Source organism: Geospiza fortis, unplaced genomic scaffold (genome assembly GCF_000277835.1).
Source record: "Geospiza fortis unplaced genomic scaffold, GeoFor_1.0 scaffold200, whole genome shotgun sequence".
Classification (NCBI taxonomy): domain Eukaryota; kingdom Metazoa; phylum Chordata; class Aves; order Passeriformes; family Thraupidae; genus Geospiza; species Geospiza fortis.
This window is the reverse complement of record NW_005054353.1, coordinates 4596515-4617345: the sequence shown is the minus strand read 5'-3', so window position 1 is coordinate 4617345 and position 20831 is coordinate 4596515. Positions and strand designations below refer to the sequence as shown.

General features: G+C 37.4%; 1 protein-coding gene across 3 annotated transcripts in view; it reads left to right on the top strand.

The window, feature by feature from the left end:
• The window catches only part of RSPO2 (R-spondin 2), a 47669-nt gene that overhangs the window by 14689 nt on the left and 12149 nt on the right, over nucleotides 1-20831 (top strand). The window contains exon 4 of one of the 3 annotated variants that reach the window (XM_031058997.1): nucleotides 7-87. The exons of the other annotated variants lie outside the window; for them this stretch is intronic. Coding sequence (XP_030914857.1) covers nucleotides 7-32 — 26 coding nt within the window. The 3' untranslated portion in view covers nucleotides 33-87. Of the gene's footprint in view, nucleotides 1-6; nucleotides 88-20831 lie in introns of those variants that run through there. 3 annotated transcript variants of the gene reach the window in all.

The window sequence follows — 20831 nt, the reverse complement described above, 5'->3', positions numbered from 1 at the left end:
TAATAGATTGCATCACATTGCTTGAAGGTTGAGGTACCTCTTAAAACTCTGTCAAGAAGATATAGGTGTTGACTGATCCTCCTTTTTCTACGTGTTTGGAATCAGGTAAGTTAAAGTAAGCAGTTAATTAAGTGCTCTGAAACAATATCAACACTTATTGAATAATCCTTCTGAGATTTAGGTCATTTAGGTAACTGTTCAGTGTTTGGGTTTGCATTTTCCTTGAAAGTGGGATGGTGGTTCTTGCATGGGAGTTGAGGCAGCTTGTGACTATGTCACTGTACTCCTACAAAACTTTTTGCTGTTTTTGTCTGTATCAATGCTACTATGGGTTACAATTACAATTATTAAAATTTGTGGATTTGTGTGAATGGGTGGAATAATGCATTACTTATATTGAAATCTGTAACTTAGATAGACATAGCTAACCTAAACTTCCTTGAAGTGCTGTTGCAGTGAAGTGTGATTTTGGTTTTCTTTTTTAACTGATGGATTACATTTTAAAGGTCTTAAGCAACTTCAGTCTGTTTGAATGAAGCAGAATTTAAAAATGCATAAACTAGAAGTTAAATCTGTCTAAAGTGATCTGTAGAGGGTACCTTCCATGACAGTAGCAAAACAGCTATGTAGAAAAGCATTGTTGTAGTTTGATTTCTTAGTTTTCCTCTTCAGTACCACTCTCCAAAGCATATCTTGTAATGGACTATATATACTGAGCACAAGGTTTTAACTCTCCATACTTTATCAGGATGATACAGCCTGTGGAAATTTATGTATTGTTTTATCATATTGGCAGGCTACATTTTCAGCTTATTTTTAAAGGCTTTCGAGGGAATTACTGGCAGTGCAGAAAAGCTAACTCAAGTACATTTTCCCTTCCTTCTGAATATAAATTATCCTTCAATCCTCCTTTTTAATTTAAGTAATATGAACTATTTTCTTGGGCAGACATTAACATAGTTTTCCCAATCATTAAAAGGTAGTATGCACAATTTATTTATTTATTGCCATTATTATATCTTAGACCAGATAAGTACTTTTAACATGTGTGTTTCTTTAAGTATACCATATTTCAGAAGTAGCGTGAGTATTGAGTGATGCAGTGTCTCCTGTGGGAGTTATCTGTTTTTAATGAATAACTGAGTGTACCAGAGTGTAAATCCTCGTAAATGACCAGAGTATGAGTTAGAATGGTCCCATGGCAATTATACAATTCAGGGTTATTTAAAAATACTGAAGGAGAGCCAGCTGCTAATCCACATGGAAATACAAATTCTGAAAAGAGCTGTGGCTGATCCAAGTGCACAGATTGAATTTGTCCATAAAAGGCACTTGGTGGGTTTTATTGTGCATACCCTTGTGAAATAACTCCTGTTGGTTTTTGTCTCTTGCTCATTCTGAAACCACAATCCACTTGTAGGAGGAAAAGTCATATACATACTTATTTCTAATTCTTGACCAAAGAGCTATTTTTGTACATTATGGTGTCAGCCATTTCAGTCACAGCAGAGAAACCAGGAAATGCTCACCTGCCTGAGATTACATATTTCTCCCTTAGGATCAATCAGTTATGCACAGTTCTATGCATATCCTCTGCCAAACCACAAGCCTGGGTATGGTAGGTCTGGAGAGCCATCTGCCTCAGGTGTGGCAGCCTTTCTGTTTTTAAGGGTTCAATAAGGCTTTCTTTGCACAGAAGTCTCTTCTTAAGTAATAAACCTATTAGGGTATACAGAGACTATTTGTATTCACAGCATTGGTACAAGGGGCACATCCTGACTTTGGTATCCTCAGGCGCAAAGGTCAAGCTGACAAGTTTGTATTTCTCAGGATTCTGCCTCCTGCACTTTTGAAAAGTAGGTGTAGTGTTTCCCTTTCTTCAGTCACCTGATATTTCATCTGATTGCCATGATTTTTCAAACATCACAGAGAGGGACTTGGTGACTACATCAGCCAGTTCCCTCAGGACTCTGTGATGCATCTCATCAGGCTCCATAGGCTTATGTACATTCAGGTTCTTCAGGCAGTCATGAACCTGAACTTCTCTTGCAGGGTGGATTTTGCTCCCCTCATCTTCCAGTCTGTTCTCTCAAGTGGTGTGGGAAGAAAGGTGGCTGGTGAAGACTGAGGCAAAAAAGTTGTTGAGTTCCTCAATGTTCTTCTCATCTGTTGTTACCAGTTTTGTCAGTTTTTCTCATCAGGGGGGTACACTTTCTTTGACCTTCTCTTTCTGGCTGACACACCTATAGAAGCCCTTCCTGTTCTTTGCATCCCTTGCCAAGTTTAAGTCCAGCTGTACCTTGGCCTTCCTGACCGCACCTCCACACAACCAGGCAGAGAGCCTATACTGTTCCCAGAATACCTGGCCCTGCTTCCATTGCTTGTGGATTTCCTTCTTGCCCTTTAGGTTGACCAGTAGGTCTTGATTCAGCCATGCTGCTCTCTTGCCTTACTTTCCTGATTTCTTACAACTGGGAATAGAGAGCTCTTGTGCTCTATCGACAGCATCCTTTAAGTTCTACCAGTTCTTGTCCCTGAGGGAAGTTTCCTGGGAGGAAACCAGGGGTTTCTACTGACTAACAGAAATAGGACCAGGGAGTCCTATTGACCAGTTCCTTGACCAGCTGGAATTTTGTTTTTCTAAAATTCAGGAACCCAGCTTTTCTCTTTGCCTGACCTATATCCATAAGAACTACAAACTCCACCAGGGCATGATCACAGCAGCCCAGGTTTCCTCCAATCTTGGTGTCACTGATGTCAATGATCATTTGTGTTAGTTACCATCAGGTGCAGTACTTCTTGTCCAGCACCAATGCAGATTATCTAGATCACCCTCCCAAGTGCAGTAGCCAGCAGTGTATACAAGCTAAGTGCAGCTGCTTGACTGCTAAGATAGAAACTCATTACACTGCTGTAACTGTGATTGTGATGTCTCCTCTCTACCCTTCCTAATAGCTTTGTTATTCTGGAGTATCATTTTGAATGCTCTGTGGCCTGCTTGCTTGACAGCTTGTGCCAAGCTAAGGTAGCCTAAGACAGGAGCCTCACAGCTTCAGGCTAAATTCAGAGAAGTGGTTTACTTATTTTCCTACAGCCAGAGAGTGCAAATGTGGAGGGCAAAGAATCCAGAAAAGAGAAGGAGGGGAGAAAGGATCTGAGAAATACAGTGAATGCCTCTTCCTCTTCTTTGGTTCTTTAGAAAAAATTCATGAAGGTACAGACATATGGTTCCTAATTAATGGCTTTGTTAGACAATGGGAGAAGATAAACCCTGTTCACACATGATGATTTGCTGAATGGTTTCCAATGCCTTCCAAAATCAGACAAAGAGTGTGCAGTTCTACAGTGATGTGAGACTCCTAAGCCAATGCTACATAAAGTAGCTCACAAAACGGAGAGTTTAAAAGTGTCAGCAGAATGCTGTGCAGGAGTTAATGGTCCCTGCTGAGACACACAATTTATTAGATCTGGCATGGTGCTGTGCAGATATAATGTTTTCAGGTCATGAGGTACTATGTTTGGGATGAAGAATTGTGATTTGCTCTATGGGTGCATAGATCACTTGGGGGACTCATTCTCTTGTGGGATTTATTCCTGTCTAATTATTACAGAGACACTCACAATAACTCTGGAAGGGCACACTGCTCAATGCATAAATGCAGCAGCTTCCAGTACTCTGCTGCAGGCCAGATTTAATTTAATTAACTTGCAGCAGACAGCTAGAGGAGTGAAGGGGGAGTGCCAAGAGGGAATATGTGAAGGAACAATCTCCCCAGCTGCTCTCATTTGTGTGACCACCAGTGCTAGAACTAGGCTGGAGTCAACTGCACTGATTATTAAGGCTGTGCGGTGCAAGTTCTTCACAGGAAGCTTCTAGATATGTTTGCAACTTTACTTCTTGTGCATAGCAGAAGAAGGGCAATAGAAGAAGGGGAAAGGAAGAACAGATCTGCTACTCATTTTTTTTTTTAATTGTTGCTTGGTTTTGCCTTTGGTGTCATTGTTGTCTTTCTAGAGCTTTTTGAGATAATTTGAGATAATTTTATTTCAGATTGGAAAGTTTGAGCATCACTGATTCCTGTAGTACGTTTTGCTTTACACCTCAAAGGTGAATGCAAAGAATTTCCTCTTGAGCACTGGATTCCTGGTTCATTGTAAAGAACTGCAGACAGTGTTTTGTGAAGGAATGGGAACCTGAGCATAGGAAAAGAGTAAGAGAAAACAAGAATTTCTGATGATGGACAGGGCATCCCCACTCTGCATTGATGTAACATTGCATTGTACCCATTAAAAATGAGTAGTTTTAGTAATTTTCTGAGCACAGTCTTAAGAATAAATTAGTCTAAAATGAATAGTAGCATGTAAAGATGCAGTACCACGGAGATATCTCAATACTTTCCCTTTGTCAGTATAAGCATTCTGCACCATGTGATCAAACACAGAAGCAGTATTAATTATGATGGACAAAATGCAGGGCCCTTTTGTGCAATAAATCCTCTATCATAAACATATTTATTTTGTGTGTCACTGTTAAGATTTTGAAAGGGACACAAAAGTAGGTTTTAATGTGCTCCCCAGAGTTAGTATCTTACATCATCTTTGCCATTTAATGTGAGAGTTTATCAGTTTGTGTTACTTTATAAAAGTGTGTATCAGGTAGAAGGCAACTGGGGTTCAAATGATGCTGAGCCTATGCAGCCTTATATAGCACCTGCAAGTTTGACGCTTCAGTCATATGTTGTGCACATCTATTTACTGTGTAGCGGTACTGCAGACATGATAGCAAGCTTTTAGATCATGTTTTAAGACTGTTCTACTTACACACCTGTATTAGCTTGGCTGTTCCTATATTTGTCTATTTTAAGCCTTTTATTGGTTTCCTGTGAGCATTCCTTGGTGTTCTTATCTACATACAATAAGTGTGATGACTTTTGCAAACCAGGTGCCAAGTCAGAGGTATCTAGCTGCAAAGAGCAGCAGCAGCAGTAGGACTCCAAAGCAGGTGCTTTACATCATGTCAGATTTATTAAAAACTGCAAGAAGTTCAAACAAGGGACATGACTTGCAACTCTAACATAGCTGCTTGAGCTATCATGGATCATAAAGATCACAGGTATTTCCAATGACATCAATATCCCATGTTAACACCATGGCGCTTGCTAGAGTAACTCCTGATGAAAATGGCAGTCAGCTCTTAAATTACTCTGCTTCTCTGTCAGATACAAATGTGAACATTTTGAATGGGTTGCCAACTGTACTTATACAGAAAGTTCAGCACAGTAGAAAGAATACTATAAAAACTGTCACACTCTTTTAATTCGTTGCTTTTAATGTTGCAGAATGAAACCTTAGCTGTTGACTAGAGGCAAGTGCCAAGCAGCTTTGATCAGATCTAGCATAGCTGCCCTGAAGCAGAATTGCATCTATACTATAGTTTCTTCAATACCGACAAAGTTGCTACATTTATCTGCTACTTGACATGACAAATGTTTAAAGAGTTTCTAAAACAAAGCTAGTTATAAGCTACCAAAAAGATGGTTAAATTCTGACTTTTTATTTTTGCTGTGAATTTATGGACCATATTATTTTGTTACCTCCTCATTTACCATCTGTTCCTTGTAACTTCTAAACAAGAAGAAAAAACTTCTGTTAGGGTTTGCAAAGAAAACCACAATTTGGTCAAATATAGAGGATAATCTTAAGCATTGCAAAACATTGTGCAGGGGATATGCACTAAAAATCAGTTTGCAACTCTGCCATATAGCACTGAGTGATATACGAGTAGGACTCTGAGTGTATTTACAACAGGAAAAAAAGACTTTGCATTTGATAACTGATGGCTGAAGAAATTTCTGGGCCATAAAACCTTGACAGATGAAAAATATCTACTGAGTAAGTCCTGTGTCAGGCTTCAGGTCATTGCACTGTTTAGGCAACTGGAGTAAGTGGTGGGAGGTTTCTAGCTAAAAGAAAGTACTGTGGCAAAATAAAGAGAGGCTAGTCTGAAGAAAAAGGAAGTTGTTTCAAGATCATTACAGATTGTGTCAGTGTAATAATACAAATTACTGACATTCTGATGTAAGGTCAGAATCAGGTTTTCATAGTCACTGAAGGTGATTCTATGTATGTTCTCTGTGGGATGAATAGATACTATCAGCTCTAATTCCCAGCACTCAGCACATGATTATTCTGCCACCAGACTTTGTTAATCGTGTCTGCAATCCAGCGCCAGCTTCAACATACGCTGCAATAATTCCTCTTTTGAGAACAGGGGACGCCAGTGGATGATGAGCCTTAGACATATAAATGGAAAAATCCTGGGAGATAAAGTTCATTTTTTTTCTTGCAGCTGTGGCAAGTAAAAAGAGAAGAGGATTTATTATTTCTGCAGAACTCAGAAATAGAGATGACCTAAAAAACAGCACAGTGTTTTGAGAGAAGTTTTATAACATGCTGAACAGTTCTTTCAAGTGGAGTTTTTTAATTATATAAGTAATTGTTCTTCAAATTTCAAGCTCTAAAAAAAAGAGTTGATTCATATGTCTTTTCCAGAATAATGGTTTTTTGGGTGGAGTATGTTGTGAAATAATAATATTTTACTTTTCTCTTAGTTTTCTTCCAAACAGCTCAATTATTTTTTTAGAGAGATAAAAGAAATTAAATTTCTTTGGAGGGAAACTTTCCCCCCCTTTTATTACAGTGTCACAGGTTTACAGTATCTCAAACTGTGACAGAAGCTTATAGAGCATTCACCTCCGAGTTCTTTGCGTAAGATGCTTATCTGGAAGAGGCTGGTGGTGTTTTATAGATGAATTGCTATTAATCTCTCATAGCATTGATAAATGTGAACTTCTTTATGGTTATTGCCAAAAATCAGAAGTCCCATCAAAGCTAGCAAAGCTAGCAAAGTTTAGCTGCTTGGTTGGTTTAAATGAGAAGCAAATCTACCTGTTTTGTAATTATTACTTGTTCCATGAAGTAACGGGACCTCAGAACTTACAAGTGAATGTAAAATAGGAGCCAAAATATAACCAGAGTCCTTCTCACTTCATTGAGCAATTTTAGAACCTCTCTCTATTTCAGTGAAGGTTGTCCTAGAAGAAATAATAAAAAAACCCCAAAAAGTGATACACTTTCCTCAGCTGAGTATAGAATAAGAGTTTAAACAGCATTGCTGGACTTGGAGTTATAACTGTCTGCATCAGTGAGTGCACTTCAAAGCTGGGAGCAGCATGCTTCAAAACAACCACTTAAAAATTATTATTCCTTTTTAGACAGTTGTTCAAGTCAGCATCTCTGTATCGTCTTTCAGGGCTATTAAAGAAGGGTGTGGATCTATTGATAGGAGGTTCATTTTTCTATGTGAACCAAAGCTTTATCTAGTTGGACAATTAGCTGTGTAAATTCTCTAGAATTGGTAGGGGCTTCATGTCAGTTCAACAGCAATTGAATTGGTGTGTTTGTCTTTTGTACCACTTACAGTAATTTTTCTAATTGTCTTGTTCTAAGGCAATAGCAGACAACAGGGTAGTGGATGCCTTCTGAGAACAGTGTCATGTGCAGAATTTTTCTTCTCCCTCAACCAAAAATTAGTGATTTTGGAAACACACCTCTTTTAGGGAGTGAAACTCCAATGCTGTCAGTGTAGTAATGCTTCAGCTGCCAAAGGAAAGGTACAAATGCCCTGAAATCTGTAAGAGTATTTTTTCCTTGTGGACACTTTGAGGAATCTCAGGTACTTCCTTCAGCAGAACTCATTGAACTGTGAAGGTTACCATGTATCACTTGCAGGAGTTGGTATAAAAAGGTTTTACCTTATTACTTCCTAAAGCGATTTAGAGAATAAAGTAGTAGTGAGGACATTAATTCCCTGTATTGCTTTCTTGTGTAATTTTTGTCACCAGTTTCCTCATTTCTTAAAGCTTAGCTGCTGGAACTACCACATAATACTTTTAATGTTTTAGCTGTTTTTCCAGTCTTTATAGCTGCAGGCAAGAGTGGGAGAAAATGGACACTTTGAATGTTTCAACACCAGAAATTAAACGAAAAGCACTGGAAATTGATTATTCCACTAAAAGCCAGTGGTTTTAAATTTTACTTGGAACTGGCTTATGATTTTTGACTCCATATGGTTGTCAACTTTAACCTGACATCCACTCCAAAGGGAACATGTTTAGAGGTGGTGGTTTTCAATGTTTGCTAAAATACTGTCTCACTTAGGTATTCATGTGAAAACTGATGTATTTCTGTGTGAAAACATTTGGTTTTCATTTACATATTTCATTTTATGTATTTATGTAAAACCTAGTCAGCAGCAAAAAATCAAGTGTTATTAGTGAAGGAACACTTCAATGCACTATCTGGCATGCTAATTTGAGAAGATTAGAAATTCATATTCTCTATTAAACTCTAAAAAATGAGCTAATGCAATGCATTGTGACTGAACAAAATAATAGCTGGTAATTTACTTCCTTGGTTCCTGTCAGCAGTTTCATTTGTCTTGAATAGGTATAATTGTGTGTCCAAAAAGAGATTGCTCTAAACCCAGTTGTGATATAGTCAGACTTTCCAAATCCTGTATTAAGCACAGCAATTTCCTGCTTCAGATAAAAATACTTCAGTCTTCAGTTATATTTATGTTCTGCTAGTAAAACATGGCTTTCTTTTAAAATGTGAAAAAGAAACATTTCTTCAAAGCTGAGTTGATTGAAGTTGTCCTATTACAGCAGTGTTCACGTGAATATGGTGTTCAGCTGAGCATAAGTTAAAATCAAAAAACTCATTTTAAAGGGCTGTTGAAGGGTAGAGATGGATGCTACCACAGGTATGAGATTTGGAAAGCAAGTGCTTGCTGATTGTTTAACAATTATGAGTTATCACAGAGGTCAGTTGTGGGAGGTTTCAAGCCTAAACCATTTTAGAGAAAATGAAGTGATAATAGTCACTGCCATTAGCCATATGAGTCAGTAGTAACTCAGAGAAACATTGCTTATGCTTGGCAGAAGTTACTACTAAACAAACTCCATAATCTCATTTTAGCTAGCAAACATATTTTACCATTAAAAAGGAGCTGAATTGTACTTAGGGTGATCTTACACTTCTGAAGATAAATGCAAGAGGTACTTTGCCTAGTTTGGAAGTTTTGAAGGGTTTTTCTACCAAATTTATAAAGATAATAATAATAAAAATCAGATCTGGATCTTCCTTGATTCAAACAGTGCTTATTACAGTCTAGCTTTATTTTGATGGAAAAATACCAGGAAATTGAATATCTATATGTGTATATAATAATAAAATGTAGAAACATTTTTGACTGAGTGACTGTGCCTCAAGAGCCAACATTTATTATTCTGCCTGTATTTTTCTCAACTCAACACATTTAGCTATGCTATGGGAACTTAGATTTTGTGTGTGCTTGATTAATTTTGCTATATATATCAAGGTTTTCATTTATACCTAAAGCTTACTGGGTTATCCCAAAAAGCTAACACCCCCACATTAGAGAGACTGGGACAGTAGTCATCTGTTTAGATATAATATTAATACTAAAATATATGTGTACAAGCACAGAACTTAGAGCATTTGTGTGCTCCCAGGCTTCCTGGTGTTTCCTAACTCCAGAAGATGCTTGCAGCTAGAATAATTTTAATCTTTCACTATTGGTGTTTCTTTTAATACACAGCTGCTGTTGTTCAGGCTTTCAAAAATTTGTTCCATAACAATTTTGTTATTATCATGCCCTAAGGAGTGCTGAGCACTTTTGAACATTTGCTGCTGAATAGTATTCTTTCTGAGGGATGAGTGTGTTCAAAGTTTCCTTCAGCTTTTATAAAAACGCTTCACTGACTTCTAGATGGGCTTGCTGCTCTAAATCCCTCAGGGGCTTGTGGAAATGTTCATCGTAAAGTTGGTCTTTCTGCCCAGAGTAGTCGCATTGCAGAGCGTGCTGGGAGATTTTTGTAGTCTTATACTTGTTCACACTAAACTTCAAGATTATAAAATGCTAGATTATAAATAGTGCCATAAAATCATATTCTCTTGTTTTCCTCAGAAGCAGCATCCTAATTTATGAAATATTTCTGACTATGTTACAGTTACACCTCTCAACCTAAACAAATAGCTTGGTTGTCAGACCTGCTGAACACTCCACAAGGAGCCCTCCCTGACTGGCTTAGAAATGGGAATTTTAAACAGTTTATCAATAAAAATGTTGTTGCACTATTCTTGGAATTGCTTGATATCAGTGAAAATATACACAATTTATTTTCAACTATTTAATACCCTATTTTTGCAAGGCTTAAATCAAGGGATGGAATAGAAGGATAGAGATTTTTGTGTTTTATCTGCCTGTGAATTACATATTAGTTTGGAATAATGGTTGCACGGTATGTCTTTGAATATAATCTGGATATTAACCCACAGCCCTAGAATCCTAACCATGACCTCAAGAATATTTAACTTTCTATATAACTGCAAAAAGTCTTGATCATTATTTGATTTGTCTTACCATTATAAAGGAATGAAAAATTCTCAAAATCATGCCATAAGAACAAACTTTCTTCCAGGATTTTGGAGCTTCCAGAACTGGCTAAAAGTAGGAATTGCAGAAGTATATGAAAATATTCAAATTGTGGTTAATGGATGGCATTTTGTTTTGTATGATTATATTGCTATTGTACTGTGTAATTGTGATACTTGATATACAGCTATTTTTCTAAATGTCAAGATGTGGCTACTAAATAACCCTAGAACTCCAATTCTTGGTTGCTAAAATAAATGATTTTCAATGGAATAATGCAGTTTGGAGAGGAGACATAGCTGCTGCTCACACTGTGCATTTTTGTTGGGACATTTCTACTTCTGGGTATTTTTTTTTTTATTTAGCTCTCTAACATAACCACAAAAAAATTTGATATGTTTTCTTAAGTCCCTTGAAGAAAACAGAAAATTCATAGTATTTCCTAATATTCCATTCAAATAATGTGTATTTTTTCAGTCCTGTACTGAGATGAGATTTGATACTCTTGTTTGATGGAGCAACTCTGCACTCAGGATGCTTGTAAAGAGGTGCTGGCACAGTGCATATTGAAAATCACAATTTCAAGTATTCATGAAATTGTTGTAGCTTCACCAAAACCTCCATCTTTGAAGTTGCTGAGCTTAGCAAACATGCATAGTGATGTGAGTTTTCTTCTCTCCATAAAATAATTGCAGTATTTAATTTTAAAAGCATTATATAAAATTATTAATTACTTTATTTCATGGATTATTACAAAAAACATCACTTAACATAAATTCATCAAAATTTCCATGTCAACATTTCTTCTGTCATGGCATTGGTTGTGCCTAGTGACTGCCAGCCTTCTAGCACTTTTGGACCTTCCAAAACTATTTCTGGGCCCCTGCGTGTTTTCTTCTTCCTTCAGTTTTTGACACATTTCACTGTCACTATAGGACACGAAGGAACACAAGCACACCACTGTTCTCAAGGTGAAGGAAGAAAAAGGGCAGTTTATTTTCTGACCCCAACATTTATAGTTTTCCAAAAGTGACAGCAGATTGGAGGGTGACAGTGACACCTCTCCAATGATGCTGGTCAAACCAACAGTCCATCAACTTTCTCCTCCTCCATAAAGGAAGACAAAACAATGGGTTATTTACAGAAAGTGTGTGATAAAGTTCACTACAAAAATGTCAACATCAGAAGGCTTAGAAAATCTCAAAAAAACAGGGTGACATTTCACCCTGTTGAACCATATTCCTCCCCACTTCCCTGGTTTACTTCTACTTCCTGTGCTTGTACTTGATTTTTCTTCAATAAACAAGGGTTTCTACTCTGTATGTCGTTTCTATTTACTCATTAAAGCTATAGTTCACTCATTCAATTTTGCAAGCTCCTTCAATCTGTGTAAAAAAAATTAATTGATGTAACTAATCTAGAGTGATAATTTTTATCAGCCTGCCCAATAATTGTGATACCACTTTGTATTTAATGGGTAATCTAAGTGAGTGGGATGTATTTATCTAACCTTTAAATAAGAAATCTCAATTTAATTATGTATTTGAGCCAGCAATGTGCCATAACAGCCTTTACAGCCTGGAAGGTTAATGGTGTCCTTTGCTGCACTAGAAGTGTTGCCAATGGGATGAGGGAGAATCTTCCCCTCTACTCAGCAGTGGTGAGGCCACAGCTGGAGTGGTGTCCCCACCTCTGGGCTCCCCAGTATAAGAAAGACATGGACATACTGGGGAGAGCTCAGTGAAGGGTTAAGCAAAGATGATGGAAGGGACTGGATTGTCTCTGCTGTGAGGAAAAGCTGAGAGAGGCAAAGCTGTTCAGCCCAGAGAGAAGGCTCAGGGGGTCTTACTAATGTGTTTAAATACCTGAAGAGAGAGTGGAAATAAGGCAATGGGCATGAACTGAGACACAGGAGGTTCCTTCTGAATATCAGGAAACACTTTTTCATTGTGAGGAAACCAAGAGCTGGCACAGTTTGCTCAAAGAAGCTGGGGAGTCTTTCACCTTGGAGATGTTCCAAAGCAAATTGAACATAGTCTGAGGCAAATGGCTCCTGCTTGAGCAGGAGATGTTGGACCAGATGACATCTCTTTTTAAGCTTGAAGTCCTTCCCAACTTCAACCATTTTCTGCTATGCATAGCTCAATTTAAAATTTGAAGTGGTGGTATATGTATCAAAACTGTTTTACTAGCTATCTTAAATGCAAGCATATTGCCAGAGGTAAAAAGTTCATGGCTTTTTTATGAATGACATGGTTCTCCATTATTCATAAAAAAACCCCGAAATGTGATGTAACATGTGCTTTCATACTATGTAATTTAGAGAACCTGACATTTTAGTCCACCAGACATTCTCAGTCTGTTGCTTTACCAGGGAAGGGCAATTTATGTGACTAAATGACTGATGGGAAACTGTGCACCTCACTGGAACACTGAGGGTGATTGTAGAGAAAATTTCTGAAACTAGCAGAGCACTATGGAAAAAATAGTGAGAACTTACATGAGATATATAATGCCAGCAAGATGTCTGCAATTTACTTGATGTAGCTGAAAGTGGAATGTAGTTCTTTGCTATACTGTGTATGCTTTTTTCTTACAACTGAGACATTAGCACCATTTGTGTCTCTTTCTTACTATCCTAAAATAATTTCCCTATTTTAGACTCTATCTCTCTCTGCTACAAGATTAATTAAAATCAAATAATAAATTACTAGAACCTAAGAAGATTCTGTCTGCCTTGAAATGTCAATACAGAAGCCTGAAATCCCTTAGCTACTTGGACTTTGATTTCTGAATTGACCTACATTTTCATTTCCTCAAAATAACATTTACAACTGAACATTTCCAGTGTTGGTGGTTGAAGCAAAGGGCACTGTGCTTAAAATTCTCTTTTATAATGGTTATTAAACACACCAATGTCTTCTGTGTATAGTTTCTTACTTCAAAAAGCCCAGAGGATCTGGCTGTATTATGTTCCACTGCACATCTGCAACAAACTGTTACCATTTGCATTAGCACAATAGTTGGCTGAATAGGCTTGCCTCACAACAGAATATTAACAGATGCCTTTCTCTTTTCTGACCCCATTTAATCACAGTGAAAATAATTTTCTGTTTTCTTTCCCAAAGGTGATAGAAGTCTTACTTCAGTGTGTTGCCTGATGTAGTCAGCTTATAACAGAAGTCTTAACCATTTGTTTTATCAGAAATTAGTCTCCACATGCTTTCATGTTTTGTAGCTACCATCCTGGGCCAGTCTTTCCAAACTGTGGTACTTGAAAGCCATATGCAAAAAATGCAATTATTTTTTATAGTAGGAAACTTCAGATAACTGAAACGCAGGCACTGTGTGTCTGATTTGTAAGGAGTTTAAATTAGAGATGGAGTCATGCACACATTTTTGTATGACACTATGGAGCTGCAAGTTTGAAGTGGCAGCATCTTGATGGCTACATGATGCTATAGGTTGGCATTGCAAAAGAAGTAGATTCATGACCTATCGTATCACGAATGGACCTGTTGTTCAGGGCATAAGGTAATAAATATCCTGATTTTAGCATGAAAACACTGTTATGGTGAGCTGCACCTCCACTCTTTCTTTTACTCTCTGTTAGTGGAATCTCATACAGCAGTTCACATTTTCCCATCTTGTTTCTCATCTCTCATGTTTCAGGCAGCACATGTGAGACTTGCAGGTTAAATCCATGTCTCGTGCTTGTTTATTAACCCTAGATTTCATACATTTTTAGTTTCATGCAAAATCAGCTGTCCCTTCTGTACAAAAAAGTTTGTCCTGGTCTATTATCAGCTGAAAAATTGAAAGTCAGAATATCATGGTTACCTGGTCCTAACCAGATATGCAGGATTAGCATCATGAGGTGGCAAAGAAGCTCCTGAGTGGTGAAAGGTCAGGCTGAGGCTTTCAGGACAGGACAAATGTTCTCCAGCAGAAACCTGTTTCCAAGCCCTTCTGCAGTGAGAGCCTCCATATGGCCATGGACACGCCAGGCCTCGTGTGTTAGGGAAGCTTCTTGAGAGAGGGAGTACATGTCTTTGTCTACTTTTACACTGTTACTGACATGTTAGTTTTGGGCTACTGCTGCAGTAGTGGTTTTGGTGGATCCTTGGTTCACCCAGAGCCGCCACTTTCATGTTTTTGTATTCTGATGCCACCGGCTGACTCTTGCAGACCATAACATTATGCACATAGGCTTTTAAGGATTTGTGAAATTTGAGTTTCAGTGATTGTTCAAGACTTATGGCCAGCATGGAATGAGCAAAATTCTGCTAGTAATAGTAACTTATATCTGGTCTGTTGTTTGAAAGCTCAATTATGTTTCCAAGTAGTAATTCTTGCGCATAAGAAGAGAATAAATCAGTTCTTCAAAGATGACCAAAATTTCATTGCCAGATGAAATTTCAGAAGAGAATCATTTATCAAAACAATGTTTTTGAGAAATGATGAGATCAGGCTAGTTAAGTTGTTCATTATGTAAATTATGGATGAAATCAATCCATCTATTATAATTTAAAAAAAAAGAAAACCCTATCTTCCCACTCAGTAACATATTGTATTGTTCAGTGTTAGTTTTAGCTTCTGTACTTGGCCTATTCATAGATCTGCAGCCCATTACAGTGGCGCCTGTTGGGGCAAATACTATGAAAGTTTTGCCAATTTTTCTATGATAAACCATGTTTTCCAGGAATTCATGCTTAATCATAAAATCCCTTACAGTTGAGACTTGGCTTGGAAAGTCTTGATTCACAAAAATTTCACTCGTATGTTTATCCAGATATTAAAAAATAAATCAGTCATCTAATTTATAAAATCAGAGGTATTTAAAAATAATGAATTGTTTAGAGATTAGAGAATTGTATTTGTTGGAAAGAAATATTATGATTACTTAATCCAAATAGACACATTTCCTGACAATGAATAATTGATTTCTTGCTCTTACCTTACTAATCACTTTTAAATGTTTCTGTGTGTTTTGTCTGTTGTGCAGATCCATAGTTTAAAATGGTAAATTTTTTTCAGTATTCTAGAAATGCTCAAATGTCTGAAGGAAAAGATATTTTCCTTTGAAAAGCTCACTGTGTATCAATGAAAATCGAATATATAAATAACTCTGTAACTTGTGGTATGATGTTGGTATTAAATCCTAATGTGCATTTTACAACTTTTTTTTTCTAGATGTCATGTTTATAGTGCTGGTGGCAGGATCTTTTGGTTTAGTTAATTACATATGAATAATGATTAATGCAAGTTGTGAATGTTCATCATGGAGCTATGAGAATTAATCTGCATTGTTATTCTTACCTGCAATGTTTCCATAGTTCTGATAGAAACAAGCTTTAACACTGTCAATTTCTAACTAATAATCCAAATGATTGTTCAGATTTAAATTGCCTGTAATTTACAAACAAACTAGTGAGAAATGCTTGTTTTGTAGTACAAACATTTCTTTTCAGCTGTGTGTTAGTGCTTGACGTTTCCTGTTGAAATCAGGTTTGAGGAAAGAGCTATTACCTAAAGTTTATTTACACAGAAAGAGCAGCAACAGAAATCACATGTTCAAAGCCTGTGTATGTGGAAAGAAGTTTAAAAAAGAATAACTAGTTAGCATTAGGCAGTAAGTAATTATTTGACTACACAGAAGAAAACTGGAAGATATTACCCATAACTGGGAAGATAATAAATTCAGACAGGATTTTGAAAGGATTTTTGTGAAGTCGGTAAATGAGGAGAAGAAAATGCTTCCAGTCTCAGAGAGGAGGAAACTGGCTGTAATAGTGGTTTAATTGTCTCAGTAGGGAAAATAAACAATTGAGAGGATGCTTGTAACTAATTTGATAAGTATGTCACACCCTAAATGATCCAGTTGTCATCCACGATTAATCTTACAGGACAGTTTAAATCAACATATGGAACAGATTGTGATGAATGTGCTGGCCAAGAAATGAGTATTTGCAGACATGATGAAATAATTAGCATTTGGTAGAGATCAGTCATACCTCAATGAGAGGAGCTGATAATGACTTAGCTGAGCTTGGTCCAAATTAATAGTTCCTTCCAGCACTTAAAACGATATCAGCCAGTCCCAAGTATGCAGCCAAAGTCATACATTTGTGTTAATTTTCTTCCTAGTAGCTGGTACAGTGCTTGGATTTAGGATGAGAATAACGTTGATAACACACTTATGTGCTGGTTGTTGCTGAACAGTGCTTACACTAAGGCAAGGACTTCTCAGCTTCTCGTGCTGCCCTGCCAGCAAGGAGTTGGAGGGGGCACAAAAAGCTGGGAGGGGACACAGCCAGGACAGCTGACCCCACCTGAACAAAGGGATATTCCAGACCATAGGGCATCATGCTGAACAACAAAACTGGGATGAATTGTCTGGGGCCTAGCAGCTACGTCTCAGGGACTGGTTGGGAAATTGCACTGTGCATCACTTGTTTTCCATATTCTATCACCATCATGGGTGTTGATGTTGTTATTGTTATTTTCCCTTCCTTTTCTGTCCTATGAAATTGTCTATATCACCATGAATGTCTTTAACCCATGAATGTCACCTCTTTTCCAATTCTCCCCCATCCTGTTGAAGAGGAGTGAGCAAATGGCTGTGCAGTGTTCAGCTGCCTGTTGGGTTAAACCACAGCTTGCATGTCTGGCTTTGTATTCCAGTCCAGGCATTTATCACTCATGCATCTAATCTGTAAAAATTGTTCAGCTTGAAAAACTGTTGTTAATTTGAAGTTAGTGAGGTCTCAGGGGTTCGGGTAAATATTTCATCATCTCTTAATCTTTTGCAAAGAACAGACAAACAGGAAAGTAGCATTCTTGGAAGACAGTTGGCATAAGAAACATGCCAGGAAACCTGCTAGTGTTTCAGGACAGTGTTCAAACTTGTGCTCTAGCTCTGTTTATTTTCATATAAACATAGAATTGTTTGTATTGGCAAGGACCTTAATGACCTTCTAATTCCAACCCTCCTGCCATGGCCAGGGATGCCAGCCACATCAGGTTACTGATTTTATTCATAAAGTGTAGCACTTGCAGCTGGCCACCAGTTTAGCAAGGACTGTGGTTTGTGCTGCTGTACTGTATTCCAGTCTCTGACTGCCAGCCTCAATATCTACTGGTGGAAATACCTCTGGTGCACAAAGAATTAATAGCACCAGGCATTTCTAAGCAATAAAAAAAAAAAAAAAAAGATCTTGAACAGTTTCAGTATTTCAGCTAATACTGTCACAAAATAATAAAGGCAACATCTCACATACATTAGAAGCTCACCAAAGTAGCCATAAGAATCTGATGATGTGGAGCTGGAACGGCAGATGCATTTATATTTTTCATATGGTTAATTAAACCCATAGAATCATTCTGTACATACTAGGGCTTTATTGGTATTAGAATAAAGAATTTCTTTTTTTTTTAAAAATGAAACTGATAATTACTTCTCTCTGTGCTTCTAATCAACAGTCTTTGATGTACATCTGTTTTTTAAGCACATCTGTACTGTAACTTCCAGTCAGGAAAAGCCTTTTATGGCAAGTAGTCTTTAAGCTACATGCTGTGTTTATTTCATGTATTCTTTTTCCTTTTCTTCTTAAGAAAGTATCCACACATTTTCCTTCAATTTCAGTTGAATTTTCAGTGAATATATACCCTAAAATGTTTTATGCAAGAAAAACTTCAGTTTTTCAATTGAGTTTTGACATGTTGTTGAAACTGATGGTAGAGGTTATAGTACTATCTTTCTTGCAGATATATCTCAGAATAAGAAGAAAACTTATTTGTCAACTCCACATGTATTATTATTGCCATAATAATAATTACACCATATTATATTGCTTCTTATATGATGTGATGCCAAGTGTGTCTCCAGCTGCTGTGTATATGAGGGGGATCTGAGGGGAAAGACAGCCTGCTGTGGTGCTGAGAGCATCTACAATGCTAGGCTGCTGCAGCAGAGATGCTGCAGACCATTCATTGATTCCCCTAGCAAATCAGTCTCTTAGCTCTGGAAGGGGAAAAAAAGGCATTTTTTAGTTGTGTTCTTCAGGACAGTGCTGAATGTAAAAAGTACATGCTTTTAAGTACAATGTGCTTAAACACTGATGCACTTAGGTTGAAATACATACTCATTATTTAGCATATTTAAGCATGTGAATAATGTGGATAAATTTATTGTCATGGACTTATTTCAGTTTAGGGAAAAAAATGTTCAGGTAAGCCTTTGTTCAGTTTGGGGTGGTTGCTGTACATGAGGCCAGCACTGCTTTGCTGAAGGTGTTCCTGCAGCTGTCCAGAGAAGGGACATGGGAGTGCACAGCTGTCTGGAAGAGGGACACACACATGCACAGCTGTCTTGAGAAGAGACACACACGTGCACAGCTGTTTGGAGAAGGGACACACGTGTACAGCTGTCTTGAGAAGGGACACACACGTGCACAGCTGTCCATCCAGTCTCCAGCAGCATGGGTGGAGCTGAGCCTTCCTGCAGGCACACTTTGCTTCCATGGGCTGACAATTTTAGTGCATCCTCTTCTGTCTGCAAAGCTATGAGTAGTAGTTGCTGGGTTGGTGGGCACTGAGGAAGAGCTCGGACAAAAATGTCCCCAGCAGCTGCAGCTGGATTCAAAAATGGGACATTCCCTGTAATTGTAGTAATACTGATTTCATTCTGAAAATACTCAAGTTATGTTTCTGATGGCTTTTCCTAGACATACATTTCAATAGTGAAGATAAATAACAGGCTTGGGCTCTGTGGAACCACTCTGAGAAGCCACATTTTGCTTATTGCGGCTTCTGATGTGAAAGGTGTTAAAGGCATACGGTTAAGTCCAGCCCAGGTTGTTTTGGTTTTCTTTGGTGTTGTCATGCCATCGGAAGAGTTTAACCAAGCATAATTACTTTTAAAGTAGAATTTCTTTTTGTGAGACTAAGCCTGTACATTCATATATGGAAAGCTTCTGCAAAGTTTGTTCCTTTTGGATTAATATTTGCAGCTTCATTGTAGAAATGAAGCTAACAGAAGAATCACAGGAGTCATGTCCAGGTCTACCTACCATACTTGAATGCGTTCAGACTCGGGAAATTAATAGATCTATTGAATTTTTTTTATCTTTACCACAAAATAAAATTAAAGCATTTGCTGGCTGGATGTCTAGGAAAAGGTGGTGATGGCCTCTAGCTGTATCTATAAGCTTTACTTATTGTTTTAGTCTAAAAGATGTTATATAAACATCTTTTAGAAAAAGAAATAATCTGAGGATAATGGGAACCTATATTATAGGGTAGACCCAAAGAAAAATGTAGGTTAATTCATAAAGCAATCACAGTTACTTTTCATATAGTTAAATGTAAAACTATTCTGCAGAATCATAGAGTTATAACTAGGAAAACATAGTTGCAGGATGAGGAATGGCATCCAAAAATGGTGTTTCTCAAAAGAAATCATTTGAGTCCACTGTGATATGTAGAGAAAAACTTCAAATGCAATTCCTTTCTGTATAACTCTAGTAAAAAGGATGAAGCAAAATAAATAAATTTCAGAATTCTGACATCCAGACTGAGACCTGTATTTTATAGAAACTATTGGAAAAACAGTTCAGTTGGAAAATGTAGGTACAAGTAAAAAAAGAATTATATGAGGGCTACAAAATAAACTTAAAAGAAAGGTGCACAAAATCTGCCATATGCTTAAATTCTCAGGTGATGAACAAATATTAATCTAAAATCTGATGTAGGACAGAAAGGAATAATGAGAAATAACATCTGCATAATAAAATTCAAGTTAGGAATTGGACAGAAATTCTGGTGGTAGAATGATTAATTTCTGGAACAATTACCAAAGTATTGGACCCTCCATCTCTCTTGTCTTTGGATTTAGATTGGACAAATTTCTTCAACAAGTTAGTAGCCTCAACAGCATATGAAACTAATGTTTCATTTCTCGTGTTTATGTAAGAAATCCCACTAAAGGTTCTCTTGACCCCAATTCTCACTTGTAATCACTGCATCATCTTAATTTTTAGGCAATAAAACATGTTTTCAATTAAATTAATGTAAAGTGTAGGCATTCTGAACGAGACCAATATTATCTAATTTGCCTATGTATTTATTATTTAATCTACAGACTTTGAACAGGTATGCAGGTGTGAATCATTGGGTCCTCACAGTCTTGGGAAAGTGCTTCTCATTGAGCAAGCAAGAAAGCAACACATTTTAGGGATAAAGCCATGTAACTCAGAACATCCTGTAACTCCTGCCTGGCCACAGTTCATGCACAGTCACTCTCTCTGCAGGA